Source organism: Geotrypetes seraphini, chromosome 9, assembly GCF_902459505.1.
Source record: "Geotrypetes seraphini chromosome 9, aGeoSer1.1, whole genome shotgun sequence".
Classification (NCBI taxonomy): Eukaryota; Metazoa; Chordata; class Amphibia; order Gymnophiona; family Dermophiidae; genus Geotrypetes; species Geotrypetes seraphini.
The window spans coordinates 2,388,546-2,414,894 of record NC_047092.1 but is presented as its reverse complement, the minus strand read 5'-3'; the positions used below and the strand labels follow the sequence as shown (position 1 = coordinate 2,414,894).

At 43.0% G+C, this 26,349-nt stretch overlaps 1 protein-coding gene across 2 annotated transcripts in view; it reads left to right on the top strand.

Moving 5' to 3' along the window:
* The window catches only part of SEMA3A (semaphorin 3A), a 314,404-nt gene that overhangs the window by 93,888 nt on the left and 194,167 nt on the right, over window positions 1-26,349 (top strand). For both annotated transcript variants that reach the window (XM_033957570.1, XM_033957569.1), the window contains exons 2-3: window positions 8,158-8,315; window positions 18,844-18,906. In XM_033957570.1, the coding sequence (XP_033813461.1) occupies window positions 8,158-8,315; window positions 18,844-18,906 (221 nt within the window). The remainder of the gene's footprint in view (window positions 1-8,157; window positions 8,316-18,843; window positions 18,907-26,349) is intronic.

Sequence of the window (26,349 nt, the reverse complement as noted above, 5' to 3'; positions counted from 1 at the left end):
TCTGTCCTGGTGGGCTCACAATCTATCTAATGTATCTGGGGCAATGAGGGGATTAAGTGACTTGCCCAAGGTCACAAGGAGCAGCGTGGGTTTGAACCCACAACCCCAGGCTGCTGAGGCTGTAGCTTTAACCACTGCACCACACTCTCACCTGATCTAATCTAATACATTTGTGATGATGTTTCAAGTGCTATACTGTCTAAATTGAGCTAAGATTGTCATATGTGGAGAGTGTGGCACCGTGGTTAAAGCTACAGCCTCAGCACCCTGAAATTGTAGGTTCAAACCCACGCTGCTCCTTGTGACCTTGGGCAAGTCACTTAATCCCCTCATTGCCCCAGATAGATTGTGAGCCCACCAGGACAGACAGGGGAAATGCTTGAGTACCTGAATAAATTCATGTAAACTGTTCTGAGCTCCCTGGGGAGAATAGTATAGAAAATTGAATACATACTGCAAAAAGTTTTAGCCTCTGATAACCAGAGCTGGCATTGTGACATCATAACACCTCATTCCACCAATAAGAGCCAACCTCATCAGTGATGTCACAATGGCTTCACTGTCCTATACTTGGCTCACTTTCAATACATTTTGATTTCTAGAGTGGTGCAGTGGTTAAAGCTCCAGCCTCAGCACCCTGAGGTTGTGGGTTCAAACTGTGACCCTGGGCAAGTCACTTAATCCCCTCATTGCCCCAGATAGATTGTGAGCCCACCAGGACAGACAGGGGAAAATGCTTGAGTACCTGAATAAATTCATGTAAACCGTTCTGAGCTCCCTGGGGAGAATAGTAGAGAAAATTGAATTTTTTTAAAAAAAGTGTGAGCTAAATCCAAATAAATACTACAAAAAGGGCTCATGGGTTTGATGTACCACCTTTCTGTGGTACACCCAAAGCAGGTTATGCAGCTCCCTCCTAAATAGGAACTTAAATTTATCCTTAAACACTCACACACATAAGAAAAAGTGGCTATGAGCTGGGAAGTCCCCGCTGGAGAACATACGCAGCATGGAAGGGAGTCAATGCCCTGCCGTCCAATCCCACAATGCTACAGTGAGCAAGTGATGCGTGTGGAATTCACAAGACATACTGAGGTCCCTTTGGCGCTGTCAGAAATGCTGATACGACTTTCTGGCAAAACGTATATATATTTTTTTCTATACATTTTATGGCGTGTAAAGCTGCTGAGTGGGGGGATCTTTGTACCTTTCACTGAACGTTTTGGCCTGGGGGCTTGAGCTTCCGAATGACTCTGCTTTGGTTACAGTTCTGATAATAAGGCATTGTAAGTCCAATGAAGTGGAAGTGGCATGGAAGCCAATTAATGCCTTGTTATAAGTAGCTGATTTCATGGTGCTTTGAAAGGATGTCATTTCACATAGTCTGTTCTTGAAAAAGACTTTCTAGAAGGTGCATCCTTAGTATCATTTAGCAAAGAAGCCTGTAATTTTCCGTTTTCAGTCCAATGAGTGGGAAAAGTGGTGACTGCAAATTAGACTGCGCAGAGCTGTATATTTGAAAATTATTCTCCATTAAATACTACCCATCTCTGTTAGTTTTACTTTTCCAAATGTAAACGTCATTTGAGCTTTGAACGCAGCATTTGAGTAGGTAAATGTTGGAAAAGGACACAGCATTTGCTTATACCTCATTTGTGTAAAGTGAAATGAGGTCTGTGTGAGCTCAGACCCTTCAGACCTTCGTATAAACGCGGGTCCCCATGGATGTCCGAAGGTGATCCATAGCAGTGGGTTCCGATGTGGGGGCTGCACGGTCTTCTGCATATGACAAGCGTTTGCGTCGAGCCTCGTTCAAAGATATTATGAGCGTATCAGGGTGAAGATGTTCTTGGTGATGGCTCCACTGCGGTGGAACGCCTTACCAAAGCAACTAAGACCATAAACGGACATCCTCTTGACAGACTACTTTAACTAATATAATACTGCCAGTCACTTGAGGAGGAAATGTTCAATAAACCACCGACGCTCATAGGAATTCTATGAGTGTCGGAGCAGTTACCTCCGCTGCCAGCGCTAAAACCCCCGTTATGTGTTTGTAAAAGAGGGGCTATAGGTGGTATAGAAATTTGCAATAAATATTCTGCCCCCAAAACATTTTCAACTTAAAATCATCACGAAAAAGGACTTTGTTATTAAGGCTCATATTCTATGGTGCAGAAAGGGCCTGATTCTAAAAACAGCGGCCAAATTTAGGTGGAGGTAGGCTTTGCCAATTTAAAAAACAATTACAATGCTGTTATTAAAAAAAAAAAAAATGGAAGCACCTAAGGATGTCTCCCCAAAAGGCTGCCGTTATCCCAACCGCCTCCCTAGGCATAATTCTTTAAAACCCTGGCCTACCTTTCACATAGCTGTGATTCTACAAACGATGGCGTCACGTGACCGACATGCAGTCGCCAACTATTTTGTAGGCAGGCGCTGATACCAACGCTGTTTGTCAGACGGCACAACAGGATGTCAACAGGGCAACAGTGGAAGAACACGTTGCTCTCTTAGCTTTGAGCATGAGAGCAACTTTTTTTGTAGGATTAAGTTTAATGAACTAGCGTGCATGGGGAGAGTGTGGTGCAGTGGTTCAAGCTACAGATTGTGGGTTCAAACCCTAGTCACTAAATCCTCCATCGCCCCGGGTACATTAGAGAGATTGTGAGCCCACCGGGACAGACAGGGAAAAATCCACACGTCACACAAGAGTGTACCTAGGAAAAGGCAACATCTCACATATTGCAATGAGCAGTACTTCAATAAACCCATTGTAAAACTAAACAAGCCAGACTAGTACAGATCAATCCTAACTGAAAACCATGTCTTTTCGAACACACAGAAAACATCTGCACCTAGTATGTAATCACAAACTAACACCTCCCCCTTTCACAAAACTGTAGTTTGGTTTTTAGCCATGGTGGTAACAGCTCAGATGCCAACACTAAGAAACGCTCTACAGTTTTGTAAATGGGGAGATAGAATAAAAATACGTAGACAAAGGTTAAACTGAAGCACCAAGAAGCTGGACTATACATACAATGCAACACCACAGAAACAGCAATGCATCTCCCATAAAGCAAAAAAAAAATATATATAATTTTTTTTTCTACCTTGTCTTCTCTGGTTTCTGCTTTCCTCATCTTCTTGTCACTCTCTTCCTTTCATCCACTGTCTACCCTCTTTATGCCCCTTCTATATGGCATCTTCTCTACTTCTATTCCCCTTCCAGAAACTTTATGCCTCCCCCTTCCATCTCTCCCTTTACCCCCATTGGTCTGACATCCATCTTCTTCCCTTCCTTCCTCCAATGGTCTAACATCTCTCTCCTCTCCTTCCCTCTCCCACACCTCCATGGTCTGGCATTTCACTCTCTCCTCTCCCTTCCTCCCACTTCCATCAGCATCTGCCCCCCTTTCTCTCCCTCCACCATGATTCCTTACCACCCTGACCCCACTTTCTCACCCTTCACCATGATTCCATACCACCGTGACCCCCCCTTTGTCACCCTCCACACCCTTCCATACCACCCTGACCCCCCCCTTTCTCACCCTTCACCATGATTCCATACCACATTGACCCCCTTTCTCACCATCCACACCCTTCCATACCATCCTGACCCCCCTTTCTCACCCTTCACCATTCTTCCATAACACCCTGATCCACTTTATCACCCTCCACACCACCCTGACCCCCTTTCTCACCCTTCCATACCACCCTGACCCCCTTTCTCACCCTCTACACCCTTCCATACCACCCTGACCCCTTTCTCACCCTTCACCATTCCTCCATACCACCCTGACCCCCTTTTTCTCCTTTCACCACCCAAATCAGCAAGGTCCCGCGATGACTGCTTCTGCTGAATGAAGATAAAGCATCATTTTAAAAAAGTGGATTAAGCAACCCCTTAAACCACCAGTGTCCCCGCGGCACTCCATATCCAATGCTTACAGTCCACATAATAACAACAAAAAGTGTTTCCAAAAACCACGTGGTACCGCGTGACTCCTACCTGCCAATCGGCAGAACAAAGCGGCACAGCGTCCCACACCCCTTTCACCGGCAATCCGCGGCACCCCAATTCTGTCAATTCTCCAGCATGAAGATGAAATAACCATATCGGCCAATTCGTTTATTCAGCATAATCACGTCTTTGTAGCAATCCAACCAAGAAGCCTGCACTCCTCTGCTCTTAGTCCCGCGATATCTGCGGCTGCCAGTCCACCCCCCCCCCCCATCACTTACCACTTCCGGAGCAGAGGCAGCAGTGCGGGACCTTCCTGCACTTCAGCGAGGCTGCCCACATAAGTATGACAGCCGCGCTGAGGTGCAGTTCAGAGCAGCGCAGGAGGCTCCAAAGTGTGGACCCGGCCAGCTGTGCACCCCCTTGGCGCGTGCACCCGGGGCGGATCTCACCCCCCCTCTCCCTGCTCCCCCTTGGTACGCCACTGCAGGTACCTGGCCAAAACCCAAATAGTATCTGCATTCCATGCTTCCTCCATGTCTCTCTCAATAACAGACTATGGAGTTTTCCTCTAGGAACATGTCCAAATCTTTCTTAAAACCAGCTACACTATCCGCTCTTACCACAACCTCTGGCAACGCCTTCCAGAGCTATTCTCTGAGTGAAAAACAAATTTCCTCTTATTGGTTTTGAGGAGAAGGAGTTTGGGAAATTTAAAAATGAGTTAAAAACCTTCCTTTTCAGAGATGCCTTCGCAACTTAATTTTACTACTTTATTGTCTTATTTAACTTTGCTATACTTTTGTTAATTATTACCCCTTTGTATTTTCTCTTAATGTCTTCTCTTTACTTTAAGAATTGTATTTCTTCCCTCCTTACCCATTGTTTAGTAATGTTAATTTAATGTAAATTAGCTTTATTTAAGTATTTGTACGTATTGTATTGTCCCCTAAACAAATGTGAATTTTAAAGTGTACATCGCTTAGAAATCCTGATTAAGCGATTAATCAAGTCTCCTAATAAACTTGAAACTTGAAAGTATGTCTCCCTAGTCTTTGTAATTTTTGACGGAGTAAAAAAAAATCGATCCCCTTGTACCCGTTCTCCTCCACTCAGGATTTTCTCCTATCTCCCCTCAGCCGTCTCTTTTCCAAGCTGAAGAGCTCTAACTGTTTTAGTCTTCCCTCATACAAGAGGCGTTCCGTCCCCTTTACCATTTTTCTGTGTTATGACTGGATAATGCAGGGTTAACACCAGAGCACTTTTCACCTCTGATGACTTGGTGGCTTCCTAGTAATGCTTTCCAAGGTCAAGGGCCATTGGTTCTACCTGAGGGGTTCAACGTGATTTCACCAGGATATTGCTATCTGCCATTTATAATTACTTAACTAAACATTAATATGCTCCATTAGATGTAGAGTAGCGTCGGCAACCTAGAAACAGTCTCCAATTACCAGCAATTGGAAAACAAATTAGGGCTTTGATTAGAAAATCCTGATTAGTGAGAGAGAACTGTCTTTATGGTATTTCTGAAGCTTTGAAGAGATTCGGACAGGGATATTTTTCAGATCATATTTATGTTGTGCCATTTTGCTTTACCTCACCCACTTCATTTCCTTGCATTGGCCTTCCTGTATCTTTGCAAAGCTGCTTTTCTACATGTTAGGTTGATCTTTGGCATTATTGTTATATTATGAACTTACAGGATCACCTTTGACTAAGGTACATCTGTTTGCGTAGAAGATCGCGTATAGAAACACTTTCCCAGGCATATGTACATAAGAACATAAGCAATGCATCCGCTGGGTCAGACCCGAGGTCCATCGTGCCCAGCAGTCCGCTCATGCGGTGGCCCAACAGATCCAGGACCTGTGCAGTAATCCTCTATCTCTACCCCTCTATCCCCTTTTCCAACAGGAAATTGTCCATTCCTTTCTTGAACCCCAGTACCGTGCTCTGCCCTATTACGCTCTCTGGAAGCGCATTCCAGGTGTCCATCACACGTTGGGTAAAGAAGAACTTCCTAGCATTCGTTTTGAATCTGTCCCCTTTCAACTTTTCCGAATGCCCTCTTGTTCTTTTATTTTTTGAAAGTTTGAAGAATCTGTCCCTCTCTACTCTCTCTATGCCCTTCATGATCTTGTAGAGCGAGCCGGCAATGCACGTGGGGAAACAAACCTGGCAACCGTCTCACGCGATCTCCCCTCCGCTCCCCATGTATCGGGGACCGCTCCCTGCCGCGTGTGCGGCGGCCCCACGTCCAGCCCCACTCGCTCACAGGACACTGGAGTCGGAGGCGGCCAAAGGACGCCCTGCCAGCTTCACCGGAGCTCTCCAGCAAGGTGAGAGACAAACTAATTGATGCAGTGGGTGAGCGGAAGGGAAAGTCGCGTCGATCTCCCTGGACCGCCGTCGGGAAAAGGGGCGACCTCCCTTCCGCTTCCCCCTCATCTCCTAACCCTCCCCTCCCCCCTCCCTCGCTGATTGGCGTTTCCTATCCTCCTCCCTTCCCCCCCCCCTCCTATCTATTCGCTCCGGCTTCAGGCCGATTTGGCCTCGCTCCTCCCTATACGGGATCGGAGCTTGTTCTGTCTCCTCTTCTCCAGGGAAAAGAGACCCACTTTCTCCAATCTCTTAGCGCATGATAGGTTTTCCATACCCTTTATCAGACGTGCCGCTTTCCTCTGAACCCTCTCGAGTAACACCATGTCCTTCTTAAGGTATGGCGACCAATATTGGACGCAGTACTCCAGATGCAGACGCACCATCGCCCGATACAACGGCAGGATAACTTCTTTCGTTCTGGTTGTAATACCCTTCTTGATTATACCTAGCATTCTGTTCGCTCTCTTAGCGGCCGCTGCGCACTGTGCTGTCGGCTTCATTGTCATGTCCACCATTACCCCCAAGTCCCTTTCTTGGGTACTCTCATTCAATAACATCCCTCCCATCGTATAGTTGTACCTCGGGTTTCTGTTTCCCACATGTAATACTTTATATTTCTCAACGTTGAACTTCATCTGCCATCTTGTCGCCCATTCCCCTAGTTTGTTCAAGTCCCTTTGCAATTCTTCGCAGTCCTCTTTTGTCCGAGCTCCACTAAATAGTTTGGTGTCGTCTGCAAATTTTATTATCTCACACTTCGTCCCTGTTTCCAGATCATTTATGAATATATTAAATAGCAGCGGCCTGAGCACTGAGCCCTGCGGGACCCCACTCGTGACCCTCCTCCAGTCCGAGTAGTTGCCCTTCTCCCCCACCCTCTGTACCCTATGAGATTAGTGATCTGAATCTCTGCAAATACAATGCACTGCAGTGAGGTGAATGAGGACTTCTTGCATTGTAGCCTAACACAAAAACTGTTTCAATTGAGCTGGAAGATGATCTCTCTATGCCTATGTCTACATGTATGTCTTGGCCATCTGTGTGAAATAAGATAAATAAGCAATATTCAGATATAAATCTACTGCTGCTACTTATCACTTATATATCGCTGAAAGACATATGCAGTGTTGTACATTTTGACATTTATAGACGGTCCCTGCTTAGAAGAGCTTACAATCTAGCTTAGACAGACAGAGGGTTGGGGATGGGTGAGGTGAGAGGAGTTAGGAGTCGAAAGCACTTTCAAAGGGGTGGGCTGACATTTATAGATGGTCCCTGCTCAGAAGAGCTTACAATCTAGCTTGGACAGACACACATGACATAGAGGGTTTGGGGATGGGTGAGGTGAGAGGAGTTAGGAGTCGAAAGCACTCTCAAAGAGGTAGGCTGACATTTATAGACAGTCCCTGCTCCGAAGAGCTTACAATCTAACTGGGCCAGACAGACAGGGTTGGGGATGCAGAACCCAAGGTGAGAGGACATCAAAAGCCGTTCATATTCCAAAGCTTCAGCACTGCTATAGTATAGCTCTACATTTGCAAACGTGGTTGTAATGGTCAGTGGAAGGCATGAATTCACTACTGCTGAGTGCTGCCACGTGAGCCATTGAAAGAAATGTATACATATCAGTCCTGAAGACCAGTGAAAAAGTAACTGCAGAGAGCTTAGAGCACTATAGCACAGGCTAGAAGTGGAACAAAGAATTCAAAGATAGAGAAATTAAAAATCCAGTTTCCCTATTGTCTTATATTTTCAGCAGAAACCGCCCTGTCTTACGTAGTCTGGTTTTTCTTTTTCTCTTGCAGAAATGCTAGAATCCAACAATCTCATCACCTTCACTGGCCTGGCCAACAGCTCCAGTTACCACATCTTTGTTCTGGATGAAGAAAGAAGCCGACTGTATGTTGGAGCAAAGGATCATATATTTTCATTTAATTTAGTTAATATCAAGGACTTTCAAAAGGTACCACCGTTTCCATGTTATTTCTAGAATATGGGCTGTTATCATACCCAATGTACATTAGGTGAAGAAGGTGTTTGAGTATAGTGATAATATTCAGAAGAACATAACTTCCCAAAAATGTACCAGAAATTCAGGTATGTTCATCTTCCCTACCCCTAGGGCCTGTCGCTATAAAACTTGGAATATCAGGCGAGCTCATGGATGAGCCCTTTGATCACACAAGCCTTTTCGGACCTCACATTTAGGAAGCTATTGAAAACTCATTTATTTGATAAATAATACTGATTCTTATTCGCATTTTAAAGTGGGGTTTTGATCAGGCTATGTATTTTTATTGATTCTTATTTGATTCTGTTTTTTAACTGATGTTATATTTAATGCTCTGTGTGTTGGAAATTGTATTTTTTAACTGAAATGTTCCAGTTTTTCTCTTTTGAACCGCCCAGAACTGTTGGTAGGGCGATATATAAGAAAATAAATTATTATTAAGTTCCAATTTCACGTGGCTAAGGGCTGTTTGTATTAGCAAGGGATATCATTCAGATGGCTCATTTCACCACTACAGTATAATCTCGTTATAATGGACTTCAAGGGACCTGGAAAAACAGTCCGTTATATCCAGAGTTGCATTTTTTAAAACTTTATTTAGGTCAACTTGAAACAACGTTCAATCAAGGAACAACAGTCACTGCACAACATCAAGAACAAAACTCAGCAAAACATTGGTATGGCACATAACGATTGGAAAACCAGAACCCTATAAGATGTTCTAAAGAAAAATACTCTGTCATTTTCTTCTGGGCTGCATTTTGATACTATATCACCGGCACGCCACGCGCCTTGTAGGCGGAGCCTGCGTGTCCATTATAGCCGAAGAAAACTACAGCTAAAAGGGGCTCTGGGGACCAAATTGATTGTCTGTTATATCCGAAAGTCCGTTATATGCGAGTCTGCTAGATGCGATGATTTTCTGCATGTTTATAAAGGCGCACGGCTGGGACCAGCGGACCTTGTCTGCTATAGGCGAGCTTCCGTTATAACGAGATTATACTGTAATGTACTATTTCACCACAGCTTGCATTCTATGCAATGAGACCTTTTATGAAGGTGCGCTAGCGATTTTAGGATTAGCCTGCGCTAGCCGAAAAACTACCGTTTGCTCAAGAGGAGGTGGTAGCGTCCAGCGCGTGCTATTCTGTGCGTTAAGGCCCTAATGCGCCTTGGTAAAAGGAGCCCCTAGTTACTAATAACAGAGGTGAACATTAAAATAAGACATTGTAAGTGTAGCCCCCACTGATTTATCACTTGCACCTCATATTTTGCAGTTAATAAACACATCTTTTCGATTATTCTGGAAAATGAGATGATTAGGAAATATTTTGATCATTATCAATTTGGTACAGTCTTTGTTCTTATCATAAATAGATTATTGTAATGTTATTTTTTCTGGATTGTCCAAAGATTGTATTATGTTAATTACAGACTTTGCAAAACACTAAAATTTTGATTGAAAAAAGGGGAAAGAAACACACCTTACATGTTGAAACTGCACCAGGTTTCCAGTTGAAGCTAGGGTTCAATACCATATTTCCCCGTATATAGGCCGCAGAAAAGGGTGGCCTATGTTTAAAAACCGGAAGATAAGCCACCGCATGGTATTAGCCACGGCTTATCTTCCAGTACCTGCCTTTTAAAATCTTCCCTCCCTCCCCTTCCCCTCCCGTTACCTTTTTCGGAGCCCCCTGGACGGCAGATGGCGAATCCCCAGCGGTGCAGTACAGCCGCGATCTCATCAACATCTGGCCTGCCCTCGCACCGCCTGCTGAATGACTGACGTCAGCTCTCACGGGATTCGCGAGAACTGACTTCAGTCACTCAGCAAGCAGTGTAGGGGCAGGCCGGATGCTGAAGAGATCGCAACTGCCCTGCATTGCTGGAGATTCACCGTCCACTGTCCAGGGGGCTCTGAAAAAGGTACCGGGGGTGGAGGGATGATTAAAATTTTTTATATAGGCCGCCCTATATAACTAGGCCGCGCACCATACACGGGTTTGTAAAACCTATGTATAAGCCGCGGCCTATATATGGGTTTGTTTTTGTTTGCTGTTTAGAAGTTCCTGCTTCTATGTCTCCATTGTTATGTTATTCGGAAACTAAATCATATGGTTTGAGACAACAATCTTCATTTCAATTTCCTAAAGTAAGAGGAGTAAAATATTTCAGCATGGGCTTATCACGCAGCCAAACTTTGGAGAATTTTATCAGATCAGATTGGTTTACTAAGAACTTATGCGTTAAAAAAAAACCCTGAAAATATATTTGTTTAAGGAGAATAAATTGTAATCTGTTGTTCTTCTGTTTTAATTAATTTTACTGTTTTTATGTAAACTTTTCAAGGTATTTAAGGTATACAAATAAAATTATATTTGTAGAACTTCTTCCCCCCCCCAATGGCTCTCATTCTGAATGGATAACGCTTCATCAAGCGTTGGGGGCCTGATTCTAAAAATGGCGCCTAACTTCTAGGCGTAATTGAGTGCAACTATCAATCATCTTCTAGGTGATGGCAAAAGCCAGAAGGATGCTAGGTTGCCTAGGGAGAGATATGGCCAGTAGGAAAAAGGAGGTATTGATGCCCCTGTATAACACTTTGGTGAGACCTCATTTAGAATATTGGGTACAATTCTGGGGGCCGCACCTTCAGAAAGATATAAAAAGGATGGAGTCGGTCCAGAGGAAGGTCTTCATCATAAGGCGTATGGGGACAGACTTAAAGATCTCAATCTGTAGACTTTGGAGGAGGGGAGATACGATAGCGATGTTTAAATACGTACGTGGCCTCCAGAATTGTACATATTAGCCCTATTTTATTCACATAGGCCCAGATTTTATAAACAGCGCTTGAAGTTAGGTGCCTAGGCTGACGCACTTATTTGATGTGTGCCTAAATTAATTAACTTAATTGGTTAATGGGTGCTGTTAATTCAACAGCGCCATTAAAAACAATTAAAAACAATTTAATTAGCAGGTAGGCGGCTACCACTTTGAAGTTGTCATCTTTTCCGAGGTGCCTGCCAGGAATTAGGTGTGTTTAGGGTCTTATTCTGGGTGGATTTTGGATACTCATTTAGGCCAAGAAAATCCTACCGGTAGCTAAGACTGCTTAAATCAGGACAAAAGATTCTTGTAGGGATGTGAACGGAAAATATGGTTGGTTCGTTTTCAGGTTATTTTGGAGCTTTTCCCGGATTTTGTTTTAGTTTGTTTCTTAAAGATGTCAATTTGTAGGGTAACATATGTTTAGGAGGTAATTCTATATGGGTTGCCAAAGTACTTAAAGCATGAATTCTATAATAACAATTATGTGTTAAAAATTGCTCTTAAAGAATATTACCTTAGTATCAGTTCTCGTTTGAGTGCTTACCTTTAGGTCAACCACGTACGCCATGTCAAAGGCTGGTATGTTTGAACGTTACACACCTAACGGTATTTTGTAACCTTAGCACATTGCCCTGAGCCAACTGCTGGTCCCCTCATGCCCCTCCCACATCCACCCCCCATAACAGTTATACGCTAAGGGCAAATTCTATAAGTGGTACTTAAGGGCCCTTTTGTCAAGCTGCCTTGCCGGCCCACGCTAAAAATCTCTAGTGTGTCTTGATAAAAAAAAGAGGGGAGGGGGGGTTAATTGGTAAAATAGCCTCAATAATTGGAAAAAAATAATTGGGCAATAGGCACCTATCCAGTTCTATCTCATGGCGTTTAGCAGTGCCTAACGTCTAAGTGGGCATCTCTATGAGCGGAGCGTGACTTAGGCACCCCTAACTGAGATTATCTAGGTAGACCTATAAAACCCTGGCCTACATTTCAGGTGGTTCTGTAAATGACACCCAAGTGTAACTGACATGGGGCCAGCACCATTTTTCTAGGCGTCATTTCGAGAATAATTGAAAATTAGTCCTTTTAGCACCAAGTAATTCAAGTTCTAGCCAATAGACCTACTTGCTACCAATTAAGACATTATTCGTATGAATTGCGTTATGAATCTAACTGACACTATTTTGTAACACTAACACCCAAATTCTATATATGGTACTCAGAACTGTGCATTCAAATTAGACATAAGAACAAAAGAATAGCCTTACTGGGTCAGACCAATGGTCCATCAAGCCCAGTAGCCCGTTCTCAGGGTGGCCAATCCAGGTCCCTAGTACCTGGCCAAACCCCAAAGAGTAGCCACATTCCATGAAAGCAGCGGCTTCCCCCACGTCTTTCTCAATAACAGACTATGCACTTTTCCTCCAGGAATTTGTCCAAACCTTTCTTAAAACCAGCTACGCTATCCGCTTTTACCAATTTAATTAACAAGCCAATTGGCACCAATAATTAGGTTCTAACAGTCATTGACACTAATTGATGACAAGTTGGGATTCTAAAAAGATCCAGGTATCAATTTTTCTATGTGGCTCTGTAAAGGGGGCATGGACAGATCAGCGGCAATCCTGGAATTTGTGTACAGTGTTATGGAACATGCTAGATCTTTGCCTAATTGAGCTGCAGGTTTCGCTTGACATAAATCCTCATGCCTAAAATTGGGTACGGATCTCAGTGCCCAACTTTGATAGTACTTAGCACTCGTTTACGAGATTATAAAATGAGCTGGGGGATAAATTTAGCAACAGCTTAACCCTTTGGGGTCCTTTTACTAAGGCGCGTTAACAGCTAGCCAATTAAAGGGTTAAATATTTAAGGCTCGTTAGTGAACCGACAAATGCACGTGTCTGTTATGTGTCTGATGGCCATATTGATTCCGTCAACAGCTCGTACATCTGAGCTTCGATTATATAACAGCCCAGGGACCGCATCCATATCATGATCAAGTTAGGACCATCTGACTTCTAGATTGATTCAAATTTGATATACCACTGAATCTTTAACATAGTTCTTGGTGGTTTTCATAAACACTAACTATGTATATTTAAATAAAAAAAATAATGCACACAGAGAACAAACCAATTGCATTACAATTCCAAATCTAACCACACTGCGTATTTTCAAGGAAGATCTGCTGAAACCTTCAATAAATAGGATCCACTCTTAGGGAATCTGCCCCAAAAGCCTGTTGGAAGAAATATGTTTTAAAGATTTTAATATTCTTCTCTGCCCTCATAATTTTTGGAAAACCATTGCAAAAAAGCTTTAGCATGAGTCAGTTCCCATTTTGTTTTATTTTGTTGGGGGAACAAGTCTGTTGTCTTGTACTGATCTTAATACACGTGCTGGAGAATAGGGGATCGTCAAGGAACTAAGATAATCAGGAACCAAAGAGTAGAACGATTCATGAGTGAGTAATAGTATTGTAACTTGAATTTGGTATATAGTTGTTTATATTTACCCTTATGTCCCAGTAACTTTATAGCTGTATTCTCCAATGTTTGCGATTGCTTGGTAGAATATACACATAAGAATACATGGGAAACTTGTCTGTGTAGGTTTATGTGGTCACCGGTCCCCTGACATTGCCTTCACTGTGTCTACTGTAACATGAATGATCAAAAGGGGCAGGAGACAGACGCTGTACTTCTAAAGCACGGGAATTATTCAGTGCTTGGCGAAGATCCAGTGGATGACTCAACTTTTGTTTATTTCCATACTCCAGCGTTGCTACATCTTGTGTGGTGTTGGTTGCTCATGACTCAGTTAGGACATACTGACTTGTGAATGAGAGGCTCTAGACCCGCAGGGGGGTCCTTGCGTACAGAAGTGGAGCACACTGCGAAAGTTGGCACCTTTTGCCTAGAAACACTGAACCCAGACCCTAATGGATATTCCTGCAATATGTAGGTTTCGGCTTCTTTTCCTTGGATCAGCTGTGCTTAAGGTTGTTCTAGAAGCAGCTTGTGTACAAAACTGCAACTGATCCAAAATGCAGCATTGAGGTTGATATTTAAACTGAAGAAAAATGATTCCATCTCACCATATTATAGCAAATTACACTGGCTACCAATCAATGATCGAATCATCTTTGAACTATCAACTATCACATCCTATACGTCAACTCAACAGAGCCACTCAAAAACCTTTTCACCATCTGCTGGTCCACATTACCCAGAAAACTTAAAGCACTCCAATTTATTCTTCTTTCACCCAAGGGAGTAAAATCCAAATATTTAACTCACTTTTCACTTATATTGGCACCAAGGCCCGGAACAATTTTCCAACAATCATCAGAGCAGGGAAATACTTTTAAAACTATTAGGAGGAAATATTTTTGTACTCGGAGAATAATTAAGCTCTGGAAGCGTTGCCAGAAGTTATGGTAAGAGTGGATAGTGTAGCTGGTTTTAAGAAAGGTTTGGACAAGTTCCTGGAGGAAAAGTCCATAGTCTGTTATTGAGAAAGACATGGGGGAAGCCACTGCTTGCCCTGGATCAGTACCATGGAATGTTGCTGCTCTTTGGGATTCCGGAATCTTGCTATTCCTTGGGATCATGTATGGAATGTTGCTACTCCTTGGGTTTTGGCCAGGTACTAGGGACCTGGATTGGCCACCGTGAGAATGGGCTACTGGGCTAGATGGACCACTGGATTGACCCAAAAAGCTGTTCTTATGTTTTTATATACCTATCTCAGATTCTGGAAAAAAAACAAACCCTATACCGGTAAATTCTCCTTTTTGAGAACATATATACCATTGACACTTAACAAATATACATCAACCTACACAGCTCTCCATCCACTCAAAGCCTACACGTACACGAGCTCTATTTTGTATGCTTGATGGACCTTCAGTCTGTTCCAATATGGCGGCTCATATGTTCTTATGTAATTCAGACTATTTGAAAGGATTACAATCTACTCAGGTGGGATATATAAAAATACAGGATGGGAATAGTATGTCTCCGTCCAGAAGAATATTCATCCAAGCATGGAAGGACAGGGTGCAGAAATACTTCCGCAAACAAAGGTGCAGGACCTGTGGAGTCAGCCAGCGAAGAGTCCAACCTACAGAATGCATTAACAGCAATGCTATCACGCCTTGGCCACCTTCCATTAAAATTAAAATGCAAACTGTATGCTAATGATGTAATAACATCCTATATTATGCTAAACAGATCATTAGGTATTAGGAGACAAAAAAAATTACACTAAAGTGTGCAAACATAACTCTGTCCCACTAAATGAAATTCTAGAGGTGTGAAAGAGACTGAAAATGAACCTCCCCCTCAGCAAAAAAAGAGAAAAGAACAATATATTTATTATCTGTCTCTTTATTCAAAATTTGATGAATCACCAAACTATGGCTCAGCCAAATCTAGGTGATATACGTGAATAAAAACAGAATGCATTAATTGGAAAGGAATTCCCCCCAAATACAAGGAACGTTCGTGCATTTGCAGACTGCATTCATTTTTCTCCATTATGCATTTAGTATACTTTATTTTCTAGTGAAATTCACCTAAAAGGGAAGGTTTTTGCAAAGCTGAACATGAGAGCAGCAAGAAAAATGGCTGAGTCTGGGCAAGTCACTGAATCCCCCCATTGCCCCAGGTACATTAGACAGACAGGGAAAAATGCTGGAGGAGCTGAATACATTCATGTAAACCATTAAAACAGCATAGAAAATTGAATGAATAAATTAAAAATACAACAGAATCTCATTGGGTGGGTGGGGCTTAGTACCGTAACAAAGCTTTGCGTAATGCCCGTCAGCTGGATTCCTGCTTCTTTGGGCGGAATGAATAGGAAAAGGATTACAAGCACTACGTTGTGTGGTGTGAAATAGAGAAACCGATAAATGCCAAGAAGGAAACACTTTTGTACAAATTTTTATTGACTTGACTCGCCATGGCTGTTGAAGAGTTTGAACCTCACTGTAGTGTGATATCCTAGAGCACATTGCACAAACACTGAAGCATGGTACGAGGGGCCACTGAAAAGTTCTCAGCCCAACCAAGAAGAGGAGCCAGGAAACGTACGAGTGATTCCACACTTTTCGTTTCAATGAGGCAAATGCATCTAGTAAATGGGCCCAAGTGGAAGGAAACCAAAGCATTGTGACATCACCAGTGAGGTGACTCTTAGGCACTGGTGGAATGAGGCATTATGACATCACAGTAGGAGGGACTGCTGAAAAGTTCTCAGCCCAACCAAGAAGAGAATGATGTGGAGCCAGGAAACGTACGAGTGATTCCACACTTTTTGTTTCAATGAGGCAAATGCATCTAGTAAATGGGCCCAAGTGGAAGGAAACCAAAGCATTGTGACATCACCAGTGAGGTGACTCTTAGGCACTGGTGGAATGAGGCATTATGACATCACAGTAGGAGGGACTGCTGAAAAGTTCTCAGCCCAACCAAGAAGAGAATGATGTGGAGCCAGGAAACGTACGAGTGATTCCACACTTTTCGTTTCAATGAGGCAAATGCATCTAGTAAATGGGCCCAAGTGGAAGGAAACCAAAGCGTTGTGACATCACCAGTGAGGTGACTCTTAGGCACTGGTGGAATGAGGCATTATGACATCACAGTAGGAGGGACTGCTGAAAAGTTCTCAGCCCAACCAAGAAGAGAATGATGTGGAGCCAGGAAACGTACGAGTGATTCCACACTTTTGTTTTCTTTCATATCATTGAAATGAAAAGTGTCAAGGAAAGTGTGGAAAAACTCATACGTTTCATGGCTCCATATCTTTTTCTTCTCGGTTCTTCTTGATTGGGCTGAAAACTTTTCAGCAGCCCCTCGTAATAAAGAACATAAGAACATAAGAACATAAGAAATGCCTTCACCGAATCAGACCCTTGGTCCATCCAGTCCGGTGATCCGCACACGCGGAGGCCCAACTAGGAGCTTCATAATGAGACCTTGTTTACCTGTATCCCTCAATGTGACTTGCAAGAGTACAGAAACAACACAAGAAAAATTTGAGAGACCACAATCCATGCAGAGCCCAGGACATAAGAGTTCTGGAGACTGCTCTTAAGTACACCAGAGAATTTCGTAGAAAAGGGCAGAAGGAAATGTAATTAATGTCAGCCTCCATTTTTTTGTCTGATTTTATGATTCTTCTAGTTGTTTTAGTGCATGCCAGAATAAAACTAGCTGTATCGTTTTTGACATTCTCCAAAGCCCCACAGCTCAAACACATCCATGAATGCAACACCTGGCCGTCTGGTTCTCCATTCATGTTTGTTATGCTATACTCTTTAATTTGCCAAAAAATATCAGAGGCAAAAAGTGTTTATATAAGATCTCAGACGGAGTGGAAATAGCAAGAAAGGGGAGTCCCAATGGCCAAATGCATCCATTTGTTGTCTAGACCCAAGAACAGAATGAAAGAGACTTTTATACAGGATACAAATATTTAATAGTAAGATGTAACTGGCTTCTGTGCCTTGGAGGGTTTTTTCTGCTGTATACCATTTTCATATGCTTTAGCAACTGCAGTTAGAGGTGGGCTCCTCTCTGTAGCAGCCCCTTTGGGTGAAACTCAAGATGAATTGGAGTCTAGATTTCACAGAACTTTGGATCTCTACTTCCCAATTTTTTCATCACGTTCATGCTAATTGCTGTGTTTTTGTAATGTCTAGTTGTTAAAAGGTTCACTTATTTATCTTGCAGAGATTTGCATTTGCTCTTTTCGTTATGATTTTATAAATAAGGTCTAGATCGAGACGCAAATCTTATTTAATTGGTTAATTGGGCTGAAAATTGAAAGCACCATTAAAAAACAATTTCAAAAATGAATTTTCTGGTAGGTTCCATGTAGGCATCTACATCGAGATGCCTACAGGTGCCTACCCAAAAACTAGGCATGGTTAGGGGTGAATTTTGGGCACTGACTGAGTTAGGCACTGGTATTTTAAGCCAAGAAAACCCTGGCTTAATATACTGGCACTTACTGTATATGTTTGAAACCTATCCGAGTATAAAATGAAATGCCATTTTTAAACACCCCCCCACCCCCCCTTTGTTTTTAGAGGAAAAATGGTAACTCAAATATAAACTGGTGCATTTGGTACACTGACCCCCCCGCCCCAGATGCATAACTTAAAAACATCAGGATGCAACTGGTCTATTCAACTCTCCCGTCCTTCCACTGGTACTAGATTGTCCCGGGGGGTGTCTAGCAGGGCAGCAACAGTCCTCTGTTTTTTCCTACTGTGGTGCTCATCTGAATATGCATTGAAAGCAGTGCATGCAAATAGATCTCATGCATATTCATTGGGGATATCCTGAAAACCCGACTGGATTCAGGCCCTCAAGGATCGGAGTTGCCCACCCCTGCTCTAGCCACACAGATATGATGAGATTGGAGGGACTTGAAATTGGGGCATGACATGAGACACTTGGGGAGCATTGGGGGGAAGTTTGAGGTACAACAGAGCTTGTGAGATTTAACACAAACCGTTACTCTTTTATATGCTTTGTTATTCATTATTTTTGGTTGCTCCACAAACAGAAATCCAGCTTTGTTTTCACTTTATATTTAGGTACTTGACTGAATCATTTTTCTTCTCTTTCTGCAGATCACATGGCCTGTAACTCACACTCGGAGGGATGAGTGCAAATGGGCTGGAAAAGATATACATGTAAGTGGGACATCCTTTTTGAAACCTTTGCATTTGATTTTTCGTCGTCATGTTAATTTTTAAACGTTATTTTTCTAGCTGGGTCGCTCTTGAAATGTAGACATCTTAATCCTCAACTGTAAGAGCTGAAGAGTGATGAAATGTCAACTCATTTAGAAATTAGGTGGCCAGTACCATCTGTCCGACATTCAGCCCTTGGCCGTAGATGGCGTCTGAGCCACTCACAGCTGCGGGCTGAATGACCCAAGATCTTCAATGTTGAGGCATCTGTGGCGTATCGTCAGTTACCCAGAAGTTAGCTGAGCATCAGTCAATGTTCAGAGCACTAGGCCAGGTTTAGTGTGTAAAGTTAAAACAGCCTTTTTGCTGTCCTAACTCCCCCCCTCCCCCCCCCCCCCCCGGCGTTTTTAGCGCCAGCTGGGACAGTAACAGCTCCAATGCTCATAGAATTCCTAGAAGCATCAGAGCTGTTAGCGCTAAAAACCACGCTATAATTTTGTAAAAAGGGGGTTTATGCAGCTACTTAGCCAGTTATCAGTCTGACAATTGCAGCTGAGCAGACGTTCTGCCCAAACTCATCTCCCTAGTTCACCACCAATCTAACAGTCGTCAGCAGCACATTCTGCCATGTGTCGGGTTGCTCAGGAGCCTCTCCTGCTTGGTTCAATCCTTTTGAATATTGAGAGGGCGATGCCTGGATCCAGCTACAGCCTCAGCACCCTGAGATTGTGGGTTCATCTGAAAACTGGAAATGAGCTTTTTATAAAAGAACTTCACAAAGAATTTACATATTTATTTTAGTATTTATATATACCTCTTATAGCCTAAGCGGTTTTGCATTCAGGTCCTCAAATATTTCTCCCTATCTGTCCTGGTGGGCTCCCACTCTATCTACTGTATCTGGGGCAGTGGGGGATTAAGTGACTTGCCCAGGGTCACAAGGGTTTTAACAAGAATAACATCCAAATGCCACTTTTTGGACATTTTTCTCATTTGAAAATGAGCCCCTATATGGACTAGAGAGCGTTCTAATAAATAAGATGACCCCAGAAATTGATTTGAAATGGAGGTGGGGGGGGGGGGGGGTGTGGGAGGGAGTTGTTGTAGAGGTTCTATAATTAATGATATAACAGTATATGGATGGTTCATGCTAAAGGGTTACGCTGTTGTTCCTTACACGTGTGGCAGATGAAAGGTGGTCTTAGATACACAGTATATGGATGATGGCAAGATTTCAATTGATATTGGTTATGCAGGGAAAGGGGGAAAACAAGGGGGAAGGATATTGGATGGATTTAGGCTGGAGGGAAAGAAAAGGGGCAGATGCTGATGGAAGTGGGGGGAAGAGAGTGAAATGTTAGACCATGGGGGTGTGGGTGTGGGAGATGCCAGATCATTGGAGGAAGGAATGGAAGAAGATGGATGCCAGACCAATGGGGTGAAGGGAAAGATGGAAGGGGGAGGCATACAATTTCTGGAAGTGGCATAGGACAGGGTAGTTGGGAAGAGAAACGGAGAGACGATGGACCGTGGGGTAGTGGGGAAGGAGGGAGAGATGCTGGATGAAAGGGTAGTTGAGAAAAGGACAGATGGTAGATCTGGGGATGGTGGGGTTCATTGCCGAAGCTGCGAATATGGACATGAAAAAAAGGAAAGATGCCAGATTTCCGAGGGAGGGAAGGGAAATGGAAGGGAAGGACAGAGATGGAAGATGGATGGTTAGCACGGAGAAAGGAGAAAACGACAAATGGGCAGGACACCCTGGCAAGCGAGTTATCAGAAGATAACCAGAGCCTGGGACTAACAAAAGGTAGAAAAAATAATTTTATTTTCTGTTTTGTGATTACAATATTTATTTTGTTTACACCACCGAGCCGGTGTGGGGTTGGAGATGTTGTAACCCTATATTTCTGCTAAGACTAAGCCTTAGTCACTTAGGGGTCCTTTTATTAAGGTGCACATTTAGTGTGTGCAAAATCAGTTAACGTACCTTAATAAAAGGACCCCTAAGTATCTTAATTAAAAATTTGACCCGCGACTTAGCCTTTTTTTCAGTTTTCAACCCCTTATGTGATTGAATTTGACACCCCTGATGTAGAGTGAGGCAGTTAGGCGATGTAAACTTGGTTATTAATAGAGACTTATATTTTGGATAGTATTACTGCTTTACAATATGTTTGAACGGTTTTATATACGTATTGAAAGGGTTCAGAGTTAATGTCCTGGGTAAGTAGGTGGGAAGGGAGGGGAGGGGGATTTGTTCAGAGATGTTTGGGGGTTGCACTGGTATGCTAATCTTTGTTTGTTTTGAGTTTAAAAAAAAGAAATATAAGTGGAATTAAAAAAGTAAATAAGAAAACAGATATATGGGGGCAGGGTGTGGGCGGGGCAGGCCCAGGGGGGCCCAGTGTACTTATGTGCCTAGGGGCCCTCGAAGAATTAACCCTGCCCTGCCCTCACGCACTTAGTAGGCAGGAAAAAACATCTGGTTCTAAATTCCACAGTGGTGAGTTTTAGTTAATTGAGAGAAATAGAATCGTGGCAATAACAGAGTAACTGTATTCACGTATACACCTGGTAACTTTCCCTACAAGTAACCTCTATCTAGCCCGGTGAAGAAGACTGATATACGAAATAATTGCTTGTTTTATTTTGCAGACGTTTCCATGTTCTGCCCAATTTTTGAAATATATTTGCCATAGTCTTCAGTGGGAGAATTTCCATAGAAGGGCAGGAAATGGCAGAAAAAATCCCCATTTAGAGGGGGAGTATAGAGTGCAAATGCTGAAGATTGCCAGGCGTTTTGACGAAAAGAGCCAGTTCCTTAGACTGAGAAAGTCCCCTATGTACTGACAGGCCTTTATCTACGCTGAAGTATTTGTTATCGGTGACATAAGAGCTGACTGCAGAACTAATGAGCGTGCTTTGTATGGAATTAGCAATCCTTTAAAGTTCCTTCACAGCATAGTAAGCCTGAATAATTCCCTGTATTTGGTGTGTCTGAATGGTTTCTTCCATTCATTCCTACTATTGCATTCTTTGGGCTGTATTTAATAATGTGTGTCAGTTATTATTTGCCAATAACAGAGCACAATGCAAGATTTTTGTATCATTATATACATTAAATTGAAATGAGCTTGGAAGCATGCAAATGTGTGCAAAGCAGTTCATTGTTATGCAAAATCAATAACACATTTTTGGAAAGACGGCATCACCTTAGGGGTTGGGGTTAGCTCCTCCCCGGAGAACATCAAGCACTATGTTTCTTTTTTCTACAAATATCCACATCAGAACTCACCTATAGGGCCAACTTTGAGGAGTTGACATAAGAACCTAAGAACAGCCTTACTGGGTCAGACCAATGGTCCATCAAGCCCAGTAGCCCATTCTCATGGTGGCCAATCCAGGTTACCAGTACCTGGCCAAAACCCAAAGAGTAGGAAGATGCCATACAGAATTCCAAAGAATAGAAAGATTCCGGAATCCCAAAGAGTAACAAGATTCTAGAATCTTAAAGAGTGGCAACATTCCATGCTTCTGATCCAGGGCAAGCAGTGGCTTCCTCCATATCTTTCTCAATAACAGACTATGGACTTTTTCTCCAGGAAATTGTCCAAACCTTTAGCTCTTACCACAACCTCTGCAATGTGTTCCAGAGCTTAACTATTCTCTGAGTGAAAATTTTTTTCCTCCTATTGGTTTTAAAAGTATTTCCCTGTAACTTCATCGATTGTCCCCTAGTCTTTGTAATTTTCGATGAAGTGAAAAATCGATCCACTTGTACCGTTCTTCTCCACTCAGGATTTTGTAGACTTCAATCAGATCTCCCCTCAGCCGTCTTTTTTCCAAGTTGAAGAGCCCTAACCTTTTTAGTCTTTCCTCATACAAGAGGAGTTCCATCCCCTTTATCATCTTGGTCGCTGGCTTCTTTCCCATGATAGACCAAAGAAAAAGGTAAGAGATGTTCTTCCACCAAACAATATACATATCTCTTGACTTTTTCTTTGGTGTATAATTATCGTAAGGCAAGATCTTCTCTTTGCTTGTTTTGTTGGTTTCTTTCCCTTGATAGCCATTCCTTCACAAAGGCCACACCTGCTGCAACCAGCCACCGAACATACGGAAAAATAGCACTGCAAATATTGTGTCAGTCCCTAGAACCTCAGCACCCCTTATATTGGGGAAAACAGGATTATCTACAGAGAAAGTACTCTGGCATGGGGGGAACCTCACTAGTCACAAAATAAGTGGCCACAATTTGTAAATGGAAAGTCTCATCTCTCCCCAGTAGGAAATTAATTCCTCTTGCTCTCCTTTCATGCTTCATATTGGCCAGACTTCTCCCAGTTTTCTAGTATGAGATAATTTTTTTTTCTCACTTATCAAATGACAGAAGGCTGATGTGGGTTCCAGCTCTTTTCATGGACCACCAGAACTCAGTCTTCCTATCGTTTCTTTTCTCAGACTCAGCCATTTCCCAATTCAGTACTCCTATTCCTTCCTGTTTCCTCATTTTCACCCCCAGCTCTTATCTCTGCCCCTATATTCATCCCCTTTAAGTCCTGATCTTCTTTCTTCTGACTCTTATACTTTCCCCAGCTCAAGACTTAGTCTCTTATTCCCCACCAGTTTCCCATTACTCTTTTCACCCTCTCCAATCCCTCATTTCCCTCCCAACTCCCTTCTTAGTCTTCCAAGTCCTTTCCACCATCTTTGTCTTCCCTTCTACTCTTCTGTCCCATCATCTTAATAACTCCTAGCTTGTTTCTCATGCCATAACCTCTAGCCACCTGTCATATCTTATACTCACACTACCAGCTCACTGCCCTTCACACCCTCATTCATACCTCCAGCTCGCATCTTCATACCCCCTAGATTGACACCCCAGTTGCACCAGCCCTTAAGTTTAAGCCACTCTTCAGTTCCTCACACCTGCTCTCCCCATCCTTGCTTGCCCTCTTTCTAGTAGCTATTCACCCTCATTCCCCCATCCCTATTTCCCAATCCCTGTTCAACCATTTCTACAGTTACTGGCCCACCTATCCATCCATACCAAATGAACCAGTCCCTTTCCTCTGTGCCTCAATCTTCCAGTTCCCACCTGATCTATCAGAATGTATTCCCATTCTAGTACCCAAATGATGTTTCTCCTAAATTTCTCATCCACCCCCATACCTCTCCCCAATTCCCACTTTCTTCTGATCTCCCCCTGTCCCCCCCAGGCTCTAGTTGGTGTTCTCCTCTGAATTTCAAGTTCCCATGCTCTTCAACTTCAAAAGTTTCAAGTGCAGTACTCTTCCTTGGTGTCTCTCCAGTCTTGTCCCCAGCTCCTGATCATCTATTATGGCCAGGCCGGCCTTCATGCCCCCAACCCTGGTCCCATTATTAAATTGCCTAACAGCTGTGAACTGTAAGGCGTAAAGCAGTGCTGTGCTGTGATATTCACCCACACACGGGGAGAGAAAAGCAAAGTGCTTAGACTCTGATCTTCACACACCTGATAAGAAAAACTCTGGGCTACTGAGTAGCGTTATCTAGCTCTCTAGTCAATCAGCACTTACTCTAGGACCCTTCTCAGGACCTCTTGACAGAGCAGTGCTGCTCTGAGTCTTTCTGGTTTATCTCTTCTGCAGTGTTAGAAGCCTGATACTTCTCGTTTACAACTACAGCTCCATTCCTGGCAGCTTGCTCATCTTTGATGGTTAAAAATAGACTATAGGGCCACTCAGCAGCAGTTCAGAGTGATGCCCTGAGAGACCTGAGTCTGGTTGAAGAAAGCTCTTGGTAAATAGTGTCTACACACATGAGCTTTGGATAGTGTATTCCTACCAGGAGCCATTCTCTCCTTCCACAGTGCTCTTCATGGCCATCCATTCTTGCTATTTAAGCGCAGAATGCTCACTGTTGGCTTTTCTTACTAAGCTCAGGACAGCAAAATTTGAGGGTGCCACAGCCATGAGAACATGTTCCTTGAAAAAGTGGAGACAAGGTTCCACAACCCCTTGAGACGATCCTTTTCATTAGGATAGTACAGCTTGGGTTTTAGTACATAACACATATGAAATATGAAAACACTACTGTTCAAAAAATATCTCCCATCACCCTAACCACCACCCAATGAGTTCCCAATCAACGCCTTTGGAAACACCCACCTATAGCATCTCTTTGTCTGTGATCCAGAATGTACTGTAACTCTTTTACACTACACCCGAGTTAACTTGATTCAGTTGACATGTATTACCTTCTGTGATATGTATTATCTTCTGTTATATGTATTATCTTCTGTGATTTGTATTATCTTCTGTGAAATTGAAGTATCATAATCCTTTACTGTTCCTGTAACTTACTCTTATCCTGATATGTAATTCTACTGGAAATGCCCAGATATTTTCTATATTGTAATCCGCCTAGAACCGCAAGGCACAGGCGGAATAGAAATCCCTAATGTAATGTAATGTAATGAAATAGTGGGCTTGGTTATTGCCATTAGCTTTTATGGAAAGCAAGTACTGCAGTGGATCCAAATTATTGAAAGCCGAGGAAGGTAATTAACTGAGATATGATGGAACGACAAATCAGTATTCAGCCAGGAAGTAAGTAGGGCAGTGGACTCATAGCTAGGGTTACCATATGGCTCCAGGAAAAGGATGCCAGGTTTTACTTCCATTGCTTTCAACCCAGATGTCTCTATCTGCCCTCCTTTCTGGAGCCATATGGTAACCCTGTGGGGGATACTATGTGGAATAGTCTTGCATAGGAGTGTGAGTAGCACCCTCATCACAGAGAGACTAACAAATCCAGAAAGAGATTTAATACCACCGGAAGCCAGTGAAAAGATAATAATCAAAGAGAAATGTGATCAAAACTTTTTTCTTTACTCACAGAAAGTGAACTGGAGTAGAGAATGACACAGGGACAAAATTCCCCCCGTCCCAGCAGGGAAATGTTTCCCGTCCTGTCCTGGAGAGGTTTTTTTCCTATCCCTGCCCTCTTCCTGCAAGCTCTGTCCTCATCTGCCCAAGCCTCAAACGCTTTAAAATCCTAAGAAGCAACATTCTAAAGCTGAGATTGTGATGTCATAATGTCTCATTCCACCAATGCCTAAGCTCCGTCCTCATCTGCACAAGCCTCAGACACTTTAAAATCCTAAGTAGCAACATTCTAGAGCTCAGATTATGATGTCATAATGCTTCATTCCACCAATGCCTAAGCTCCGTCCTCATCTGCACAAGCCTCAAACACTTTCAAATCCTACGTGTTTGAGGCTTGTGCAGTTAAGGCAGAGCTGACAGGAACGGGACAGTGACAAAACTCACGGGGACAGGATGGGAAAATTGAGTTCCTGCGGGGACGGGCAAAATGTGTTCCTGTGTCATTCTTTCAGCTGGAGTATTTTGTGCAAGTTAGAAATGCCTTATCTGCTGGTCCTATAGACTATAATAG